The sequence below is a fragment of the Lepidothrix coronata genome, unplaced genomic scaffold, assembly GCF_001604755.1.
Source record: "Lepidothrix coronata isolate B3197 unplaced genomic scaffold, Lepidothrix_coronata-1.0 Scaffold124, whole genome shotgun sequence".
Taxonomy (NCBI): Eukaryota; Metazoa; Chordata; class Aves; order Passeriformes; family Pipridae; genus Lepidothrix; species Lepidothrix coronata.
The window spans coordinates 1,456,428-1,479,647 of record NW_016690304.1 but is presented as its reverse complement, the minus strand read 5'-3'; the positions used below and the strand labels follow the sequence as shown (position 1 = coordinate 1,479,647).

At 45.1% G+C, this 23,220-nt stretch overlaps 2 protein-coding genes across 2 annotated transcripts in view; both read left to right on the top strand.

Moving 5' to 3' along the window:
- The first annotated feature begins 88 nt into the window (after positions 1-88).
- On the top strand, positions 89-15,405 carry CISD1 (CDGSH iron sulfur domain 1). Its single transcript, XM_017825975.1, has 3 exons — positions 89-217; positions 5,457-5,662; positions 10,218-15,405. The coding sequence occupies exons 1-3, from the start codon at positions 187-189 to the stop codon at positions 10,305-10,307; spliced, it is 327 nt and encodes a 108-aa protein (XP_017681464.1). The 5' UTR covers positions 89-186; the 3' UTR covers positions 10,308-15,405.
- Positions 15,406-20,426: 5,021 nt separating this feature from the next.
- The window catches only part of IPMK (inositol polyphosphate multikinase), a 41,757-nt gene continuing 38,963 nt past the window's right edge, over positions 20,427-23,220 (top strand). The window contains exon 1 of the mRNA XM_017825965.1: positions 20,427-20,664. Coding sequence (XP_017681454.1) covers positions 20,427-20,664 — 238 coding nt within the window. The remainder of the gene's footprint in view (positions 20,665-23,220) is intronic.

Genomic DNA, 23,220 nt, shown 5'->3' with positions numbered 1-23,220 from the left:
GGCCAGCGATAGCTCTCGTTCGCTCCTCCCTCCCTCTGTCCGCGGCACCGTTCCGCACCACTTGTAGCTGCCCCCACCGACCCTCCCCGACCTCCTCGTCTTTACGGGGCGGCCCCGCCGCCATCTTGGGGGGAGCTGCGCGTGCGCGGAGCGGCGCGTGCGCGGTGTAGCGTGGGAGCAGGAGCCATGGGGCCGGGGCAGAACAGCATTGTGCGGGGTACGGCCGGCCGGGGGTGCGGGGCACAGGATGGTTGGGCTGGGCTGGGCTGGGCTGGGCTGGGCGTGTGGGATGGGCTCGGCCGGGCGTGTGGGATGGGCTCGGCCGGGCGTGCGGGATGGGCTCGGCCGGCGGTGCGGGGTACGGGCCGGTCGGGGGTGCGGGATTGAAGGAGGGCAGGACGGGGCCACCCCGCGGGGGTGGTGGGGGGCGGCTCCGCCCCGCGCCTCGCGCCCCGCCGGACCCCTGGGACAAAATGGCGGCACCCCTTTTATCCCTACCCTGTCCCCCCCGCGGGACGCGCCGCGCCCGGGCAGGGCTGGGAGCAGCCGAGGCCATCTGCACAACCATAAAATGCTCTCTGCGGTGTGGGGGCCCGGCCCGCGGGCTTTGAGTAACCTCCCTGGCCCCTTGTGAGAGCCCGGACCCGCCGAGCTACTCGCCGGGCCCTTGCGGGCACTTTAGCCCTCGGAGCGGACCCGGCCGCTCGCCAGGTTTTATCTGTGCTAGAGACAGCCCGTTTCAGGCACCTTTGTTTTATTTCTGCCTTTCCACGCGTTTGAGTGTAAATGTCATGAAAACCTGTACATTTCAGGAGGTTTGCCTGGCTCTCAAAGGCCGATACTGTACAACAGAGGTAACGGTGGCATTTGCGCTGCGTAATTATTGACCTGAACCGTGCCTGAGATAGCGTTACTTGTTTTTAAATGCTGTTGCACAACCGAATGGGATGAAAGAGTTGGGGTGGTTGGAGGACAGAACAGAGTCCCAATTACCTAATGTTTTCTAAAAAGTGAGCTTCACCTGCTTGACTGTGGTTTCCGCTTGCAAAGCTGCTCATGGTTTATGTGCTTAATTCAGTGGGCCGATAGTTTTGGCTTGGTTTTCTTTTGGGGTGGAGCGTGTACACTGCTGGTACAGAGGATGTTGGCAAAGGCATTAATCAAAAATGGGTTGTAGTGATGGAAGGCCGTGCTTATTAAAACAATGAAAGCACTGAGGATGACTTGGTAATAGTTTGTACCCAGGTTGTGTTCCTAAGGGCAGGTTACTGTCATTTATAAGCTTGCAAGAATTAGAACAGTTCCTGTACATTAGGAATTGAGAAGAAAAACTTTGTGAGGGTGGGAGAAAAGCATGCTCCTAATCAAACTGCAAATATCCTTCTTGTCTCAGGGAAGCAGGGGGAACAACTGATGGGAGCAGTCCTAGAAGCTTCTGTGTTTAGGAGGAGACAAGGTTTGGTTATTGTGATTTCTGACAAGATTAAACTTGAAAAGTGCCTGGTGACTGGCTGGTCACAGTTCTTTCTCCAATTTGCGTGTGTCTCAGGCTGATGAAATTTTGAAATCGTTTATTCCACTACTAAAAACTAGACACCAGAAATTTACTGTATTTTTGTGAGATTTAATTCCTGGTAGTAATTTTGGAGTTAATTACTTCTGTGCATTTGTGCCCTTTGGAAGGCAGTGAGTAGCACAGCTAATGCTTTTTGTTGTGAGAGGTGTGGGTGGTTGCAGGTGTGACCCCACATTGACTATTGACCTGATCACAATGACTTGTCTTGTGCTGCTAACTGGCAAAATCCGACATTCTTTCTCCCTCAGGTGACCTCTTTATGGCTTCAGTTAAGTTAAACTTGCCAGTCATAATCCCATGTTCTGTGGATGCTGTGGAGTGGTAGAAGTGATTTTGTCAGCTTGACTGCTTAGCTTTTCCTGTTAGGCTTTTTGCACAGCCAGTTGTCCTGGATGACTCTTCAGCATGGCTTTTTGTTGTGGACAGTGACACTACTGGACTATCATAAACAACTCTTCTGCAATAGTATTCTTTTAATTGGCAGCAAAATGAGGAGAAAAATGCTTGAAAGTTACAAGCACTTCTGGAGACATAAAGTATGGGTTTTCATGTCTGGAGTTATTACTCTGTCACTTTTGAATAATATAAACATTTTCTAAGCAGCAGAGGTAACTAGAAAATTGCTTCTTAGCACTATCTTGGACTAACTTTTTGGGATGAAGCTCTCTCTCATATTGCCAGTTCCTGGAATGTAAATTGATCTGTGTCCTAACAAGGATCTTGTACTCCAGGTGGACGTAAGACCACCTCAGTTTCTTCTTGTGCCTCTCAGTGCAGATGGCAAATGCCTGTTCTTCCTGCAGATAAAATCTGTCTGAGCTCTCTGGCAGATCCAAAAACTACCTCTGTAGCCTGGATCTGGAAACACCCAGAGCAGTGTTCTAGATGTTTAGAGAAGAGGGGAGAGACTGATCTACATAAATCTCTTTTCCATTAGGATATATCCAAAGAATACAGAAGAGAAAAAATTTCTATCATTGGCTTGTTGCTGTTCTCATCTTCTGATTTTTTGTTTACTTCTGTGTGCTGCCTCCTGGGACTTCTCTTCTCTGCGTGTTAATTTTCCTGGAGTTTTAGCCGAACTGTTTTCCATTGTTTACTGATTATGACATGGAAACAATTTTTCTGTCATGTTACACAAGCCTGTAGTGTCTTGTTTTGTAGTTTTGTAGTCACTTGTATCATTGTGTTTTTGTATTATACTAGAATTGGGAATTCTTTAATAGTGACTCAAAAGTTGCTCCTACCGCTTTTTATTTTATAAAGAAATAAGAAAACCTTGACATTCCACATCAGTTTCACTCCGCTAACAGATACCTTGTGCGTGACCTTGTGAGTTTGGCAGCAAACTGTTGAATTGGCACCAGAGATCTCTTGAAACAGCATTTAAAATCATCTGAAAAGTGTTTTCCTTCCAGGTGCATTTTATGGTTGACTTAGAAAGATGAAATGAGCATTCAGCTTTTCCAGATCTGTTTGTGAAACAAGACAACAGTTGAGGACAAAACTTACTGCCTCTGAAACCCTGCAGATGATTTAAGAGAGAGTCTTTTGATTAAGTTAAAAAACTTCTCCTAAAATTTCATGATGTTTATTAAGGCAGTACTAGAATTTAAAAAATAGACTGCTTTAAATGTATTATCAGTTGATATAATTTTCTACCCTGACACAGCTCCAGAGAAGCAGTGAAAAAAAGCTAATACAGTAGAAAAGACATTGCTCTGAGAAAAAATACCTGAAGCTGTTTGTATGTATACAAGTTGCCCGAGTGTGTAACAGATGGCTCTGGCCCTTGGGAGAAGAAGTAGAGGATCACAGCAGTACAAGATAACAAATTAATCATCTCTGCTTGTTGTGCGTGGCTATGTGAGGGCTGGCCCAAGGGATGGTCACAAGGATCTGGGTTAGCTGCAGATGTGCAGAACAGCTCTTCTGACTGTGCTGCTGGATTTTAGTACAGACTTTTCCTGCTTGCTGTGTGAGTCACAGAAATATCATCAAATATTTTTTTTTTTTTCTCTTCTGGTTTGCTAAGTTGACCTGGACTTTTGGAGAGGTGCAAGAAAAGATCACCTTCCTTAAGGTGCAGCATCTTAAAAGGGTGCTTCAGTTTCAGGAGTCATCCTTGGTCTTCATTAAAGTCACTCCCTCCCCTGAGATTCCATAGGGAAATGGATACAGTCTACCGCCGTCCCTTCATCACTTATTTAAAATTGTAGGTTAAGATTTTTTCCATCGGCAGTGCATTGGCCAGCAGCGTGGGCAGTCCTTGTAATTGCTGCTTTCCTGAAAGCCCCAGAATGGGCAGTCCCTTGGTTTTGCCTGCTGCTGTCGTAGCTGCATGTGACATTTCAGCAGGGATCACTTCAAACTTGTCAGGCGCAGCTTGTCCCTGAGCTTGCTGAGTACCTCCTCCCTGCCACAGCCCTGCTCAAGTGAGCCGGGCAAAGGGTGCTGCAGTGGCTTTCCTTGGGAACCTGCTGCCTTGAATTTAAACTTTGGCTGGTTTTTTTATTAGTTTGGGCTGTTGTGCTAAATTAAAGTGGATTTTCATAGAATCCCTTCTTTAATTTCACCTCCTCACTTCTTTACCTTATTAAAAATCTGCATTACTCTGGCTAGTTTGTAAGGGGGAGATAAAGGGTGAGGACTCACTGGGTATAAAACACAGAATTCGCCACATGATCTCGGGGGCTTTTATTGTTTTAGGGACTTTGGAAGCAGGGAAATATGCACAAAATTCTTCCATGTTAATGATGGTTTTGTGTATCTTAATATCACCTTGTTACAGGGAGGGTTTGTCACTCATTTGCGGGGGAAGTCTCAGTGTATGTTGGTCTCTTCTGCATCATTTACTAAAAAAAGGAACTCTGAAGAATTTTTGCATCTTTTACCCTTTAGTAAGACCCTAAAGGAATGCCTACCTTCCCTGATCTTACATGGCTGCAGACACTGTACAGATATTTGTCTGATTCCACAAATTGCTACCTCCAGGCCCTTGTGGATTAGCATGGTGCCTATGAGCTAACAGTGTTTGAGCTGAGGAAGGGGCTTGGATGGATTCTAGAAAAGTCTATGGGCGGGGGCAGAAAACCTTGATCCTTTTAGACCAATCTCACGTTGGCAATACAGCAAGTCAGTTGCTCATGGAAAGCAGCAAGAACTAACAAAGGGGTTTTGTCTCTAAAAAATAAACCCGTGCTATGATTCTTAAATATAATTTTTTTGGACCTTTGTTCTTTCCTCTCCACAACAGTAGGATTTAATCTAAGATGGCTTTTATTACTGGAAGCGATATATTTAATAATTTTTCCATTGCCAAACAGCTGGTTTTAGTTTTTTTTTAGTTACAAGATGCATTATATTAAAAGCTACTCATTGCCTCTGCCTTAGGGGCATCCTGCTTGAGTTGTTGGTGCTGGCTGTTGTTCTTTAGTGACTTTCCTGCAACTCAAACAGACAATACAAGTTTTTTCCTGCTACAGAGTGTACTTACAGCTGGTTTAATATGCTGAACTTTGAAACAATATACTACCCATGTTGATATCAGTTTCCCAAATGAAAGGTTTTAAAAAAAAAAAAACCAACCAAAAAACAACCAACCCAAAAAAACCCCAAACCCCTGCCAAGCTAATCCTCACCCTTGTGTAGAAGGGGCTTGGGTGAAGTAGAACTCTGATTGATAGAAAGAAGTAGATTAACTAGGTGAGTGTCAAAGGAAAATATTCTTCTGAAGTACGGAGTTACTACTACAGAACAAAAACATTTATTGGAAAGCAAAGATGTTGCTGCAAGCATGAAGACTTTTACTACTGAGTAGTTTTAATAGAACATTGTGGTCAAAAAAATTGACAGTCTCTCATTTTTTCTTTTATTCTAGTTGAATGGATTGCTGCAGTCTCCTTAGCTGCTGGAGCAGCTGCTGTTGGGTATCTAGCTTACAAAAAATTTCTCTCTAAAGACAAATGCTGCAAAGCAATGGTGAATCCCCATATCCAGAAGGATAACCCCAAGGTAGTCCATGCATTTGATATGGAAGATCTGGGAGACAAGGCTGTGTACTGTCGCTGTTGGAGGTCGAAGAAGGTAAGAGACGACTGAATGGTCCAGTGTAGTTCATGTGCATGCATCTTTCAGCAAAACCATTTTTAAACTGCTTTATTTAGAGGAAACTAACTTCTTCTCACCTAAACTATTCTGCAGTGAGATGTAGCAGCATTTTAATCCATAAAACTATGCAGATTTATGCTGGCGCTCAGAGTAAAGACTGCAGATCAGTGCTAATAGTGGAAGAATGTTTCTGTAGCTCTGAAGAAGAAGATCTCTTGAAAGGAGAGCCACTGTCTCGAGCACGATCATGAATGACAGATAACATTTCGTGTGACATTTTGTGTGCTACCTGTGCTAATACTGTGGCTTATCCAAAACTATTGGCCTGTTGGCAGTAGGAGCTCAGGAACCACAGTCTGAGAGGACCTTAAATACCTTTTTTTTGGAGAAAGTTGGAAGCTTACTCAGTCATAAGGTACCTTGCTACTAGTACATAGTGCATGGCAGTGCAATCACAATGGCATAGTTTAAACTTCTGTTTTTAAGCGATTAAAACTCTGGCCTAGACACTGGTCCAGCTTACTTGCATTTGAAGTTGAATTGCCTCAGTTGCCTAAAATTAGTGGTAACCTAGCCTTTCAATAACACTACCTCAGATTTAAGTCTGATCTTAGAGATGCGTGACTCTTGATGTAGCTGAGGTGTGTACAGTTTATCTATAGTGGGAGTTCTGGGATGTGCAATGAGAGAAGGCGAATTGCACGATTAGTCCTGTCTGTTTATCTCTAGTGCATGTTTGAAAGGTTTCTTAGAATGTACTAATGTGTGGAGACTGAAATAATACAGGCCTTCGAAGCCAGATAACTGCCTTGAAATTTAGCTCTCTGTACATCAGTGAACTGAATAATAGACTTGTCAAGACTTAGACACTGGTCTAATCAGGCCATACTCGGCTGTTTTCCCGGTGCTGTAACCTCTGGTTCTTGCTGTTGTCAGATCTGACTTCATTACCTTGTGGGTAACTCAGGAGCTTGCACATTTGCAGCAGAATTTGGTTTAACAGTAAAATACTGCTAAGAATTAAGCAGCATCATGACTTGATTCTGAAATAGTCCTGTGGAGATGGTCTTGTCTTCTCTGTTCTGTCTAGGGTCTGAACTGAAAAACATACAAAACTAACTTGAACCTTGGAACCTCGATTTTCTGAACAGAAATAGAAGATAGTGTCTGGTTATAGCGGTTGCATTGCAGCTCCTGCCAGTTATTTGCCATTGTTTGATATTATCTTTTTTTGTGTGAAAGAAAAACCTTAAGAAGTACATTTTTGCACAGTTCAGGAACATATTGTCCTACTGAATTAGGGCTCTAATCACACAAAAGGAAGTAGATGGGGCTATAATGTGTGCATTCTTAGAACTCTGATCTGAAAAGTCTTGCAAAGGCATTAAGGAAATCAGTGGAAATTTTGGGAAGCATTTGTTTTCTTTTACCGGTGTTTAATGTTCTGTTCCAAAGAGAGTAGTTTACAGTTTTGCTGCCTTCCTCTTGCCCTGATGGCCTAACCTGGAAGGATGGGTAGCATAATCTTTAAGATGGTGTATGTGCTTCTCATGTTCCCTTATGTCCAAGCAGTAATCAAATACATCATTCTCACATGCTCGTCATCTTTGGAAATTGTCAGATAGCATTATCTGGTTCTTACAGTTCTCAAACTGTTAAAATTTGTAATAATATGGTGTCAGGATGTGGAATGTGTGTGCTTCCAGTGTGGGAAATCAAAATTACTTCAAACGCATGAAGTACCTGCTGTGTTTTTGTTATCTAAGTGGCGTGTAAAATTTAGAAGAGATGTCCTTTTGTATCAACATGTGTACTTCTCATCAGATTTCGCCTCACCTGAGGCATGAAGCTGTTAATAGAGCCACTAGTGTTAGGAACCATAGGCTACTCTGTTGCCCTGATGGCACACGTGCACTTAGGCCTCAGGGTGTTCCTCCTCTACAGGGAATAACAAAACAGTTGGACTATACCAGGGTGTTTTGGAGTAACTCTTGACAAAGAGCAGGATTATTTGCAGTTGGGTTTTTTTGGTTTTGGGTTTTTTTTCTGAAATAGTGTACTTCAGAGGCTTTTGTACTGGCCAGTGTCTTTGTGGAGTGTATGTGTTTAAAAAAACCCCACATATGGTATCATCAAATAAATCTGTCTTGGGGTATAATTATCTGTTAATAATAGGTTAATAAATGACCCTTTTCTGTTCAGCGGAGTTGTCAAGTTTTGTGAAGAAACCCAGTGTTCAAACTCATCAGTGTAGAGGCAGTAGTTTTGTCTTGAAACTAAACTGTAATTAAAGTTAGAACACTTGTTTTCTTCCTTGTCTTCATTTTTAACTGTGTGAGTTGGGGGAGGGGAGACTTAATTTCCTTTCTTTTACAATGACCTGCAGCCTCTGTGTCTTCCAGAGAAGTATTAGTCCCCAGTCTGTGGGTTGAGGAATATTGCTGCAGACTATCAGCAGAAATAGAGGTAGAGAATCCAAACCTGTTTGGTGTCAAGGGAAATCAGCTGAGCTGTCCAGATCAGTGCACAATTCCCTCAGGGTTTGAGCTTTGGCCACTATTGCTAGCCTGCTTTATGTTAATCAGGGATGAACACGTGTCAGGCCAGGGATTCATCTATTCAGTACCTGGGCTTCAAGGTGACCACCAAGCAGGTGCTCCAGAAAAGGGTGTTTGGTTTGGTCTTTTTCCTGAGAAACTGAAATCTGGTGTACCAGCCCCTGGGAGCCAGTGTTTCTGGGCCCAGCTGACCAGTAGGATGAATTCAGAGCAGTCAGCATTGGTAGCTGTTAAAGATGTCTTGATCCTGTCTGAAGCCTATGAATCCTGCTATTTTTGTCACTTGCACAGTTGAAGTGATGATGTTGCTGTAGCTGGACCTTGGGCTTGCCTCCTTGGAGCTTGCAAATGTTAATATCTGATGGAAGCTGTGTTGATGCTTCTGTGAAGACCAGTGTACTGCAGTGTTGCATGGAAAAACAACTGGCCCAGGAACTTGTGGGTTGGAAGCTGGTCAGTGTCTCAGGAACATAAATTCCTGTTTGCTCAGATTTTGTCCAAGTATCTGTCACTATTTACTCATTGAGTCACAAATGACTGATGGGATGATAAAGTTTCTGCATGGATCAGCTTACATGAGCATTCTCTGAATTCAAGGTTTCTTTATTCATAAACATCACCTGAGACTTTTAGTGTAGGTTTTAACATTTTGTAACTGAAAAACCAAAAAACCCCACCTGACCTCTCCTTCCCTTCCAACACTACCCTGCAGAACAGGTGAGGTTATTTTTAAAGCTCTGTATATTGTTTCATTATATTGGTTTTGTGTAGTACTTTGAAATTTTTTATTCTAAGCATGGGTGATAGGGTATTAATGTTTTAAAAGGCTGTGACTCAGGCATGAACATTGGGATTGGTGGAGCATTGAAGACCAACTGTGATGGTACTGCAAGGGAATACTGCTGTTGCAAAGGCAAAAATGAAGTAATGCCCAACTTCGATTCCCATTACTTCTAAGCAAACAAAATAGTAACTGAATGCAAAATACCAGTGTGTGATTTCTGTGATTGTCTCCAGAGTGTCCTATAAGAGGAGGCATAGCCCTGAAATACATCCTTGAGAAGTGATGGGATCTAACCTCATTCCTGCTACCTCACAGAATGTCTTTTGGCTCTTGTATGTGAAAAGGGCTGCCCAGGAACAGAGTGGTTGTCACCAGTCTGGGACTTGGGCAGTCACAGCTGGCTAGAGTTGTCCCTGTAGTTCTTGCTCTGACCAGCCTGTTCTAGGGTGGGGTTTGGCTTTTTTTTTTTTTTTTAAAAAGGAACAAACATTTCTTGAAATTACTTCCAGCTGACATGGCTGTTAAGGGCGGCACTGAGGAAGTGCAGCTTATTTCCATTAGCCAGTCAGAGTACTAATGTGGAAGCCAGCTTGTGCAGAGGGACGGTTGCGTGGATGAGATAAGCTGTGTCAGGATGGAGCAAAGCTGGCTCACCACTCTAGCTGTCTGGAGTCAGGACTAGTATGTACGCGTGTCTCTCATTTAAGAGGTGAGCTAAGGAAACTGTCCTTTTTCGTATCATGTGCTATGGAAAACCAGGGAGATAATGGAGCTAAGGATCTCTTCGTGTCTCTCTTTCTCACCCCACTTACCGTCAGGTACTGCACTCAACTCTGGCTGTCACCTGGGAAAATGGAGTGTGGGGTAAGGTTGAGAGCAAGGTGCTCCAGGTAGGTTATAGTTGAAGGTCTGCTCAGGCTGCACTTTCCTTATGCTGGCCTGAGGCAAGAACACCAAACAGAGTGCAGGTTAGTGCTGCTTTTCTAGAATGAGCCTCTTGTCCACTCTATAGTAACAAGGGTAAAACTAGCATTCAGCCAAAACTCTGGGATACCTGAATTGCCAGCACAAAAGTTGCAGTCTGTGGTCACAGTGGATTTAATGAGAAAATGTCTAACAAACTTTCAGTCTAGGTTCTTAATTCTGTCTCTGGATGTACTTTAGATGTGTTTATATTTTCTTTTTTCAGTTCCCACTTTGTGATGGCTCTCACACAAAGCACAACGAGGAAACTGGCGACAACGTTGGGCCTCTGATCATCAAGAGGAAGGAGGCGTAGAGTGGACAGTAGAAGCTACAAAATGAATGTCTGACAAATCCTCTGCTCACTTGTAATTGGGGGAAAAACCCCCCACAAATCCTTTGTCGTGTCACTGAAGACTTCCCAATGTAGTATATACATTAGGCTTCAGCATGTGTATTTTCTCTGGTGCTTGTTGTCCTTCAATCACTACAATGCATAATTTACTAAATAGTCATGGTTTAAATTTTTGGTCCTGTAAAGTGTGTGTACCCCTCTCACTGAGTATGAAACTAAAATGACGCACAGAATGTACTTCATTGGGAAATGGGTATTAAATTATTTTCAAATAAATACATGTATATCGAAAGGTAGATCCTAAAATCTTGGAGAGGTTCTAAAGTCACAGAGCTGGGTAGATTTCCATGTAAAAGGCAGTGGCAGGGAAGAAATCATGGTCTCAAAATGCAGCTTAATCTCTGATTATGCTGCATTTTCTGCAGGTGTCATGTTTGGCCTGTTACACTGCTGTGCTGTGTGGCTTCCGTAGAAGAATGAATTCAAAATTGCTAGCTATGAACAGGCAACAGAAAAGGCTGATAGTGAGATTGGGTTAGAGGGCAACTTTACCTTTGATTTTACAGCAGTATTGAAACTTGACCCTACTTCCATATGGTATCAAGAACATATTATCCAAACCTGTATTTAGAATAGGATTAGGAAAATGGTCTCTGCGAGAGCTTTCTTAATAGACTAGGGAATGACACAAAGTGCACTAAGGGGGGTGGACAGGGGGTGGCAGGGTTGTCTTTGCTGCCAGAAAACCTTAGTTTCACCTGCAGTCTCAGAGTGAAGCCAACTTCCCCAGACCACAGGACACTTCTGTGGGGAGGCTATGCCAATTGATTCCAGAATCTAAAAAAAAAAACTAAAACCCCACGTATCATCACAGTCTGCTTCACCATGGGTCTGGCCATGGTGAAGCTCTCCAGAGCTGGAGAGCTCTTCCCGCTGTGGAGGGAGGAGGCATACCTTTCTTACTATGTGGCCTTAGGCTCTATGTGTCTTAAATAACTCCTGCCTCCCTGGGCTGTCAATGTGGTTTAGCTGATTTTGCCAAAAAAACCTGGCATGGACAAGGAAAGGCTTTGGGAACAGATGGAAACAGAAAAGGAAGGAAGGAAAAGACAGAGCTCTTACCCTCCTTTCCTATGGCACTTGTCTACTTGTCTGGCATGGTTGCATTAATGGCTGTCATGTTGGTTTCCTTAAATTAAATAGCTTTGATTTATTAACATGAAAATGACTACAAAGCAAAACCCAAAGAGTGGGGTGGCAGAATGCAGTTTTTTAATAAACCCAGTCTGTTTAACTGCGGCCTTTGCAAGATTAAGCACTTGATGTCCTGGGACAGAAACTACCTCAGGGCTGGATGAAAGGCCTTGCTAAGAAGCTGACATTTTAACCTGCACCCTTAAGGGTTCTTCAGATGATTGGAGCAGTAAAGGTTTTTGGTTTTTTTTTAAGGGTTGTTGGTATGACTGGTTAATACTGAGGATGATGTTTTGCATATTCTCGATGTGAAGCTTTCAGAGGCTGAGGTCTTGGCCAACTGGTCTGAACTTGGGCAGAAGGCTCAAAAAGTAGAAAAGGCAGCATAGGTAGAGAAAGGATTTGTAGGGGGAGTATTGTAGTAGGGGCACCTCTACTTGAAGTTGCAGTCAAATATGTTAGTTTGTCTTTTCTGCCTGTCTTGAATGTAAAGGTACTGGATATTTTTTTTACTTGGCCAAGTACCAATGCATATGGAGAGTTGTTTTAACCTTAAATTATTGAATACCTTGCTTTTATCCAAAGCAAAGTAACTTCTGTATTATTATGACACTGAATATTTCTGTATTTTTGTCAAATACACATTTGAGCTCATCTTAATCTCGAGGCTGTAATGTCTGTGTTCTCATGGGTGTCCATTCTTTCAATGGAGTTACACTGTGAGTAGTGCTGTACACCAGTGCTGCTGTAGTCATAAACCCATGTCTGGGGTGGGTTTTCCTTTTGAGGCTCCTTTTTCTGTCAGCAGCAAAGCCTGGCTGCATCCGAAGGAATAGAAGTTCACTGAAAACTGCATTAATGGTCTGAGAGATGAAGTCTTGTAGTTTCAGATGAGTCTCCCGAGTCAAAACTATTTCCTGGAGTTTGGGCATCAAGGAAGTGGGCCCCGTGGGAAGTTTTTATTCCTGGGAAGCAAAGCTGTAGAAGCTGAGTCTGTGTTGACTTACACCCTGGTGACTTTTGTTTTGGGTGTCATATTTTTGAATGTTTATTTGAAGTGGTCAGATCTTATTTTGAGGTATGTACAATTTCCTGTACTGTACCTAAAAGTTCTCATTATGTATGTGAGTTGTGTGAACATGATAATGAGAAGAGATACTTGGATTTGAGTAAACAAACTTGCCAGCAGTCTCGATGAGCATCACAGAGCACACTTCATTTTTTCCCTTAGTACCATAATAGGGTACCATGTTCTGATGGGCTGAGTGCTTGCCTGTTCCGGTGTTTTCTGAAATCTCTTTAGTGCTTTCCTCACATAATCTCTGGAGTATGAACTGAGTTGGTTACATTTCTACAAAGTTTTAACCATTTAAAAAATTCTGCACATGTGCAATTTTGACCTTACATTGAAACTCCTATTGGAAATGTGGTACAAATCCTCTTGAAAACAGTGAAGAATTCCTCCCCCAGAGTAAAACTTTCTGTTCCTCAACATGTAAGTGGTTCTTGGGAAGGTGAACAAATTAAAATATCGATTCTTGAGTAACTGAGTGTGACTCATCAGTCTAAATGTCAAATATTTGAGTGCTTCTAGAGTCAGCATCCTTAAAGAGGAGAGGCTGAGCATTGTTAACCTGAAGGCTAATGATGTGGTGGAGGCCAGCACTGCAGTCACATGCTGCTCTGCTGGGAGGAAAGAGACACTGTGCAGTGGGGCCTCCATGAGGGCAGTGCTGGTTTAGGAGCTTTCTCTGCAGCCATATATTTAGGGGGTTTCAGCAGCAGTGCTGGCTGGCTGAGTCCAGGCATCTAGAAGTGCTGCATAAGTGTGTCAGGGACTGAGCAGCTTTTCATGCACAGAGACTCGTGCACTTTGAGTCCAGGCGTTGTATCGCCAGTTCCCCAACAGCTGGCTTCAGAGCTGACTGCAGGCCTTGCTAAAGTCGCCATACTGTTGCAGTTGTGGCGCTGCTGGGGTCTGTAAAGACTTTGTGCAGTTGTGCAGCAGTTAGACTGGGATTTTCCTTTCAGTGCAACGCTGCTAAAGACATGGAAACATGAGGTCAGTGTTGTATGACAGTTGCTCAGTCCAACAAATTGAAAAATATTGTATAATAGCAGGAAGGATAAGAACATAGGCATGAAACTAAACACTGGTGTTGCAAAGAAACTTTGTCAGCTGGCTTTTGTTTCAAGTCCTGAAGCTTCGAGGCTGACAAAACCCACCCTGAGCCCTGGCTGGATTAGACAGAGGAGCACAGTCTCCCAACTACATGTGGGCAGAGAGGGGATGTCCAACACCACTGCCAGCAGGCTGAGTTTATTGGTGATCAACAGCTCTATTTCATGCAGACCTACTGAAAAGACTAAATGCCTTTTCCTTGTTGCTGACACACATTCAGCCCAGCAGGGTTAGATACCTGTTCCCTTAATTGCTTTGTGCACCCAGACTTGCCTGCTCCAGTTTTCCTGCATGGATGAGCAGCTTCTCTGCACTGTCAGGTGAATAATCATTTTCCTAGAGCCATGATTAATTTAGGATGGGTACCAGGGGCTTCTGTTTGAAGCTCTCAACTGCTTGTTTTCTGTAGCTGCGCTGCCAGCAGTGTGTGGTGGGTTTCTAGGTACGATGATTTCCAAGCTGCCTAATGCTGAGACTAATGCAGAGATCAGCTGAATAAACACTAATAAACATATAAATAAAGAAAGAAGAAGAGGAAAAATGAGAAAAAAAAAAAGGTGGCAGATGGGAGGAGAGCATAAGCTAGAAGATTTATCATGTAACAGCACTATGTGGTAGCAAAAAGGGCTAAATCAAGTAACAAAATGGTGTGTTGTATTTCATTATACACCTTACCAGAGCCAAGTATAAGATGTACAAAGTGTCTATTCATTAGTGTCTGGGACTAGGCAGTTCTATTAGCCAAAACTCTTGCTCCTCAGAGTTGAAGGTGTTACGTGCTCCAGCAAACATCTGTGGTTTTTCTTTCTGAATTGTTTGTGGAATCCCACAGTACTGGACAGAAAGCAACACACACTTGTGCCATGAGTCCTGCTAATGGTCTAATGTTCCTCCACACCCCCCTTTGTAAACTGTTTAATTAGATATGCAATTAGAATAAATAGAAGGGAGTATTTAACAGTATGGTCACAGAAGTCAGTAAAATCACAGTAGGTTTACATGACTGTCGCAAAGCAGGATGCAGTCCACCTTTCCCATGTACTGTTTGGACTGGTAAGAAAGGATTTATCAGGCTTCTCAAGCAACGTCTGTTTCCTTTGATACACAGAAGCTGAAGGTCTCACATAAGCACATAGAGATCATGTGTCTTGTTATGTTTTTCCCAGCTGAAGACTGAACAATCTCTCCTGTCCAATTTGATACTGCACTGCCCTTAATCCACTCTGCTCTGCATCCTTTTTGTTATGCAGACTGCAGTTTTCTTTTGCTGTGGCCTTAATGTGTGGCACATTTATACAAAAAAAAAAGTGCCTTCTGCTCTCTGGGAGAAGCCTGTGCAAAAGAAAAAGGAGCTTTCTGAGTGTCCCAGAAATTACAACTTTAATGCGTGAAGCATTCAAAATTCAGTGTACTGCAAGGGTCTGCTCAGTAACTGCAATGTTTGTTCCATTCAGTCAAGTCAGCTGGCAACAGAAAGGCAGCAAAATGAATTATAAGGTAACTGACTGCATAACTTTTCTCAAATTCATTTCTACAACTGGCAAATATCACCAGACATGGATATGACACGGTCAAGATGCACTGTCTGTTCACTGCTGAGGCTCTTGCTCAAGACTCAGGTACCAAAACAATGGTCAGGGCAGACTTTCACTGAAGTAATTAAATCTGTTGGCTCTTTTCAAACAGTGTGATCTTGCTTTTTCAATCTCATTCTTGGGTCCAACAGCTGTGCGGGTTAAATTACTTTTTAAGGGTTGTGATTCTGTTGCTTTGCAGATAAATTTTGGCAGTAGAAAGCCATTTAATAGAAGAGACTTTTAATGCCAGTGGGTTTAAACAATAAATAGGTGTTTAATTTTGCTGCATGGGGAGGCAATGTAAGTCCCCTCTAGGGAAAGACAAACAGGCATTTTAAATAAACCTCTTGGCCTGTTAATAACCCTAAATCAAGTCCTGGGGTTATCCTAAAGCATTAGGATGTGACTCATAAAATGTCATCATGCATTTGTAAACCCTGAGCCAACCCCCTGATAGTGATACAACACTGTACTTGGAAAATCTTTAGAAGGACAAAGGGAGTATCTGTACCTACCTGTAAGCCACGAAATCAGGGGATGGTACCAAAGACTTTGATCTGATGTCTCTGTTTCAGAAAGAACCACAACTTCTTACTCAAGGATGTCAAAGCACACACATTTCTCATTGCCATTTTGTAGGGCTGGAGGCAGCTACAACATGTTGCATCTACACAGACTCTCCACAAATCATGTTTTAATTCCATCCTCTGCACCGATAATTAACGGTACATTCCTATTCACTGTGAGAGACCGAGCATGGAAACTGGACTCAATGTGTGGCATGCTGAGGATACACAGAGCAACAAAATGATGTCTTTTTCCCCCAACAACCTTCCTGCTGCTGCCCAATGTTTTGTTGGCTGCAGATGCACGCTGGGCCGATGATCTCAGACAACTGTTTAATAGCGACTTCAGGATCTCTTTCTTGGGCCACGACAGCCAGTTCCAGTGTCAGCATCAAAGAGCTTTGGTTTGGATTGTTTTCCTCCAAGTGCGTTACCACTTAGAGGTTTATCCACACTAAAGCTCCTATGCCAATATTGTGCCTTTTGTTCAGTTTTTTGAGATCCTGCAGGACTTCACTGTCATTGGCATGGTATTTGACTGCCCTAAGGAGGTCAGGAATATCCACAGACCTTGAGACTTTGTGCACACTCCCTTCTGTGGGTTTTGCGTGAAGATGTTGAATAAAAGCAGTCTCAGCAAACATCCACTGCAGCGTCCTCTACCACAAAAGCCCTTTATTTGCTTTACATCCCTTAACCTCCTCTCTTTTCAAAAATGAACCTTTCCTCCAAATACTCTGCTTAGTTTCTTCAAGAAAATAAAGAAAAAAAAAAAAACCAAGAAAATAAAATCCAAGGATTCTGAGGAAGAAAAGAACTATTGAAACGAGCTTTTCACTTTTATAGTCCTTTTATCTTTCTAATTCAAAACAGACATCCCAAAATTTACAGCTGCGGTTCTGATTGTAGAAAAGGTGATCCAGAAATCACACAACTGCCATGAGTTAACCTCACAGTAATTTTTAAAATGTACTATATTATTCCCAGAGAATGTAGGTTGGCTTTTGACAGCATCCTTTTGTTTCCGTTCTGGAAAACCCCAGATGTACCAGTTGCCAGGGAGGACGGTAGTGTCAATGAGTTTGCATCAGTTTGCCAAGTAAAATATTAATCATTGTGGGACCTGATGCTTAAGTGACAAGGCCATAACTAGGAAAGAAAGCAAGACAGCAACATTGAGTTTTACAGCCACAGAAGACAAGGGTAAGTTTAGATTTTCCTTTACTGAACAAGCACAAAACAGCACAGAACTCCTGTGAATTTACCAAAGGATTAAAAGCCCTGAGCGATTTTAAGAGGGCAACACTTCTGCTGTGAAAGGGCCAAGAAAAAAAAACTGCAACGCAGCTACAACTTCCACGCTGCTGTGACAGTGTCTGCCTTGAGTTGAATGAGTGGGACAGGCCCTACTGCCTGCAGGAGCCCCACTGCAAATGCTCTCCCCTGTCCAACTGTTTTTGCTGATGGACATTTGTTCTCAGGTCCACATGTATGGTCCAGGCCAGCTCTGTTACAATCTGATGGGCCAGCAGAAGCTACACAGACGTGGCTGCCCACTGCAGGAAGTGGCTTTGTGGGGGCAGCAGGGTCGACCTCTCTCGCATAGACATTGCACAGAAAACACGGCAGAAAAGCAGGATTTTTGGTGAGGTGGGGATGAATTGGCTGTGAACCATGCGAAGGGACAGTGAAAAATCCAGCTTGCTGTCAGCGTACCTCTGGAGTACCAATATTTTGGCCAAGACCCAGCCCCACTGTTTTGTTTACCTAATGTCCTCCTGCACTTCCACTGAAGTATGAGCTTATTTCCTGTACTAAACGACTGTGCATCTTGCAGTTAGTTATTAACTAGCTGTTGTGTTTGAAAAAGGGCTTTATTTCAGCAGAAAGGGATTCTTTTGTAATCCTCGGTCAGTTCAGGGGAGCTGTGCAACCTGCCAGTGAGACATCCCCTGGCAGCGCAAACGCACGCCTGGTATTTTTTAGGCATTGTTTTCATCAGACTGACTGAGGCAACATTGATTTCCAGCAACAGTGAGAAGCAGTAATCCAGAATTAAACACAATTTTGCCAAATGCATTTGGGGGGGAGGGGGACTTGAGGAGGTTCCCAATCAAATGCCCCTCCTTTAGGAGCTGTTTGCAGCCTCTCTTGCTTTCCCTTGGAGTGCAGTTGCACAGCCATGAGAAGTTTTTGGGGGAATTCTGCTGGTAGGTTCAGCTTTCAGTGCAAACTCTTACAGTATCACACTCAGTGGGGAAATGAGTTATTTGCCTTTTCTGGTATTCTCTCTGTTTCATTTAGGAGAAGTTCCCAGATAAGATTAGTGAACTCCATGTGCTGAACTGTGAGGGTGGAATGAGTGAGCAGAGGATAGTCTCATGTCACTTGATTTCTATATGCTGAATCTGACTAAAGCAAATATCAGGGGAAAGGAAAGAGTTAGTGTTTGCTTATTCCGATTACTCATGCTTTATTATTTCTTTTAATCCTCTCCAGGCCTACTTCTGTTAGCTGCAAGGATATCTAGGAGCTATCTGTTGAGGACTAGATGCCTGAATAGTCTTTAAATTCCAATTTTATTGCCTTTTAATTCTGTTCTTTTTTGCATTAAGATTTTGAGTTCAGGTTGATTGCAGGTTTAGAGGGGCAAGTTTGAAATGCCATCTCTCTTTTTCTCTCTGAGTTTAGACCCAGATTAGCTGAAGTATCTTGCATCTCTGCAGGGGGAAATATCTTTCTACAAGGCTCAGGTTGGCATCCAAACCTTGCAGCAGCTGTTGCCACCGAGACCAGGAGCCTTCTCTCTGCCAAATGCATGCTACTTGTGGGTTTTTTTCACCGTACTCCTCAGTACTTCTTGTGCAAGGGTTGGCCAGCTGTGGGATTTCTCTCCTGTGCCAGCAATCCCCTGGGAAAATTCAGCGTTGGGGATCTGTAGATAGGAGCTTACTCTTGCAGCCATCTGACTCCTAATCTTTAGAGCTGGACAGTAATGACTGACGAGAAGGGGATATTCATGAGGGAAAAACATTTCCTGATCAGCCTTGTTACTTCAGAAAGGATCTTGCTGAGTTGTTACCCATCTCCCCCATCTTACCTAATTAAGAGTGTAAAACAAGCTGTTTCATGAACAGTGAATTAATATATTTTGATAGATTTATATATTTTGCTCCTTCCTTTCACTCTTCAATACTCTAATTTCCCCTGTGACCTTCCTGCTCCTGTGATACTTTAATTTCCCCACTAAATCTCTCAAATTGCCATCCACTTCTCCAAACCATGTGCCACGTCTCCCAACTATGGGATAGGGAAGAGGTGGTAAGTAATAGCTGAGCTCACCACATCATCGTTTCTCTGATGTCAGCACCAATTCCTGAATATGCATCAGCCCATTTTATAAAACCTGGGCAAACAATATATATCTGCTGAAATTCATTTTCCTGTCTCTGGTCTTGTTTTCCTGTCCTGTGTCATACTAATGCTAAACACAACTTGATACTGGCAGATACCACAGCAAAAGTGCAGATCTAATATTCACAGAGGTCTCCTAATTTTATAAAGGAATGAAACGGCAAAAAGAAAAGGCAGTAATTACAGGCTGATAAATAAAGCTGATATGTGCCATGGTGAAATGTTAATAAAACCTCCCTAGCCAGGCAGTGGGCTTTGGGGTCCTGAGAGTGAATGCAGGGCCATGCACACCTTCCTCTACCCAAGGGGAGGTAAAATTCAGATTAGATATTAATCCCTTATCCAGTTTTGATCTGGCGTTGGGCCAAGTGCGCTAACCTTCTAATCCAAGACCAGCACCTACGCTGGTAAGGCGTGGTAAGGCTCTGGTTCAGGCTCAGGCTCCCTCCTCGCTGTACATATTTATACTGTTCACATGTTTCGGTTGGCTCTCACTTGCAGTCCCTCCGATCTACTGGAGAGAAATTAAACCTCGGGGTGACGGCGAATTGCTAAAAAAAATGAAGATGGTTTGGGGGGTGTTTCAGGTTACCGAGAACCGCGGGAGGAAACGACTCCTGCCCACCACCGCACGGCTGCGGCCGCTCTGCCGAGGGAGCGAACGCTGCCGGCCCGGCTGGGGGTGCCCGCGGGGTTGGCGTTCCCGGGGTTGGCGTTCCCGGGGTTGGCGTTCCCGGGGTTGGCGTTCCCGGCCGCTCTGCGGGTCGGGGCCGGCTCGGCGGGTGCGCCGGCTCCTGCTGCCTCCGCCGGCGGCCGCTGAACCGGCGCTGCTCGGCTCGGCCTCCCCCCGGAGCCGCGTCCGCTCGGCGCCGCCACTGTCACCACAGCGGCAGCACAGACCCCGCAGCGCCGCGGGCCGGGCCGAGCCGGGCCTGCCGGCGGAGGCGGAGCCCCGCCCGGGGCGGGGCAGCGGCGGTCGCTGCCCCAGCGCGGGGTGGGCGGGCGGCGCGGAGCGGCGCGGGGTGATGGAGCCGCGGGCCCTCGCCGTCTGCTCCCCGGCTCGCAGCGCCTGCTGAGGCCCGGCCGGCCCCGCCGCCGCAGCGTGGCCGCCCCTCGCCCGCCGCCGCCACCCTCCCACCGCCGGGACATGGCCACGGAGCCCCCGCGGCCGGCGGGGCGCCCCGAGGGCGGGCGCGGGCGTTGCGCGGGCGGCGGGCGCGGCGAGGCGGAGGAGGAGGAGGAGGAGGAGGAGGCCGCGGCCCAGCCGGTGCTCGGCGCCTCCCCGGGCCCCGCTGCGGCGGGGGGCGGCCGGCGGCGGGCGCTGAACGGCTGCGTGCCGCTGTCGCACCAGGTGGCCGGGCACATGTACGGCAAGGATAAAGGCGGTGAGCGGCTGCGGGCGCGGGGAGCGGGCGGCGGGCGGGGTCGGGCCACCTGTGAGGGGATTGCCCCCCACCGCGCCCTCCGTTGATCTGCACTCTCGCAGACCGGCCGTGCCAGGGCGGCGGGGCGAGTCTGGCTTCGATTCTCCTCACGCCCCGCCGGCGGGGCGGCAGCTTCGCAGCTGGCGGGGCGAGGGTCGGTGCGGGCGGGAGGGGCCCCGGCGGTGCCGGGCAGGGCAGGCAGGGCAGGCAGGGCTCGCCACCGCCGGCTCCGCTCGCACCTGTCCGCCGGCGGGTCCCGGGGTGTCTGTGTTGGGGCCCGGGGCCATCGCAGTGCCGAGGGGCCGAGGCCTCCCTGCGAGGGGAGGGAGTGGTAATTCAAGTAACAGCATGCTAGCACCCTCAGAACATATATAATGGGAAACGTATATAAAGGGAACCCCCAAACCTGTGGCCACCAGAAACTTCAGCTAAAATATTAGTAAGCAATTATTAGTTGCTGATTTGATGATCAGTCTGAAGCAACGGATAGTAAGCAGTCTAATAATACAAATACCCTGAGGATACAGCATTTTTAGGTATACCTCCACTAGCTTTAAATTTATATTTTAATTTATTTCCACCTTGAGGAATGAGGTGTTGGCCGTCCTCATGAAGGGGCCTTTTGAAACAGGCAGTGGTCAGTGCCGAAGCGAGCAGTCAAGTTAATGTTGCCAAATGGCATTTCTCACCCTTCCAGGACATCACATTTGCTGTACTCTGAGCCGGGTGGAAGGTACACAATCATTCAACTCCCAGTGTGCACTTTGAGAGTAGCTGTAACAAGTACCTGCTGTCATATTGCCTTTGAACCCTGTCAGTAGGAACCACCCCTGCTGAATAGGCCAAGGGCTGAATTTCAGAACCCTTTCAACCATCAGTGAGTGATATTACAGCACTAATGGTACTGTTAGTTTGTCTTATCTACAGCCTGCATCCATGGTGTGTCTTGCTGCTGATAATCTGGACAGAAAAGTCATTCTTCTCCTTGACCCTGCCAAGGGCTGAACTTCAGAACCCTTTCAGTCATCAGTGAATGGAATTACAGCACTAAGGGCACTGTGAGTTTGTCTTATCTACAGCCCGTGCCCATGGCATGTCTTGCTGCTGATAACCTCCACAGAAAAGTAATTCTTTTACCTTGCCCCTGCTGCAGCTGGTGCATTAAAATGTTGATGGAAGCGTGTTGGGTCCTTGAAGCTGTATGTCCGTCTTATTCGTATATCGTAACGTGAGGTGGGATCAGGCAAAAAAGGCTCGCTTTCAGGGGGAGCTTTGTCTTTTGCACATCAGTTTTATCGCTGTTGGATTGAACAGCGCAGGTGATCATATTGCGAGTGCCAGCTCGAATGGGTTAGGGAAAGCTAACTCCACTACATCTCATGGCCAAGACCAAGATTTTCCTGCAGAGGTACCACCATGCTTGATGATCTCATCTTAGAAATTTTATGTTGGAGACCAAAGCTGCTCTGGTACTCACAGCTCTCTCATTTTTGTAACTTGACGTTCCCTTCTATCCCCGCACACAAACACTCAGAGGACTTAAAGGTATCCAAAGTATTTTTAACTGTTTTATTTATTTTTTTTTTTTAGTTAAAGTACACTTTAGTTTTTTTTTTTTTGCCATAGGGTTTCCTCCTCCTGAATAACCTTTCCGTTTTTCCTTTGTTCTCTGTGAGTGTTACTGCCTTGCAAAGAAAGGCCTCTCACAGCCTCCCTGCATGCACATGTAGACATTTGGCTTTTTTTGAGCACTCTGACTGGCCTTTTGTTGAATGCTGTGTGCGGCAGTGCTTCCCCCAGATAAATTGTGTGTATTAAGTAGAGTAACCACCTTGGGTTGTGGCTTAATTCCGTAGGCGAGTAGGAATTAAGAGTCAGCACCTGATGGGATATGCCACCTTACAGGACCTCCCACTGCAGTTTGGTGCCTGTAACTTCACAGTGCTGGGGGTTCCCAAGCCATTAGTGGGATTCTGTAGGTAAAGGAGCCATTCTCCTTCAGTTACTTGCTTGCTCATGCAGATCACAAACCTAACCCTGGCTGCTGTTTTCCTGATGCTCAGGTTAATATGGCTCATACATACTGGTCTGCCCTTGTTAGATACCCTTAGAGGACAGAGGATCTTCTCTAAAGTAAATGTTTGACGTATTTGTGCAAGCAGGTTTTGTCTATAGCTCAGTGAAGCAGGTGGATTGGATGAGATTGTTTTGTTTAGAAGAGTGCATACAACTGCACTGGTTATTTTTGCAGCAGCTTTGTGTTTCAGAATGGCAGCAAGCTTTGCAGGCACAGTCAAAGAGAAATGTTAGTGAGATATTTCAGGATTTTATTTTCTGCATAGTTCTGCTGCTTCTTTAGAAATGTTAAGTTGCTTATCCATGTACAATACTACTTCCTATCTGTGCTGAAAAACCCCAGGAAGCCTACGACCAACCCATGGCCAACATTGTTATGTTACTATGATCTGCAGATGATGGTATCTCTGCTTGTTGTTATTGTAGATCATAGGGAAGGTT

Excerpts from the sequence above, each read along its gene's own strand:
- CISD1 (XM_017825975.1), top strand. The coding sequence starts at position 187 with ATGGGGCCGGGGCAGAACAGCATTGTGCGGG. Across the intron at positions 218-5,456 it reads GCAGAACAGCATTGTGCGGG|TTGAATGGATTGCTGCAGTC; the intron begins GTACGGCCGGCC and ends CTTTTATTCTAG. Across the intron at positions 5,663-10,217 it reads GCTGTTGGAGGTCGAAGAAG|TTCCCACTTTGTGATGGCTC; the intron begins GTAAGAGACGAC and ends TTCTTTTTTCAG.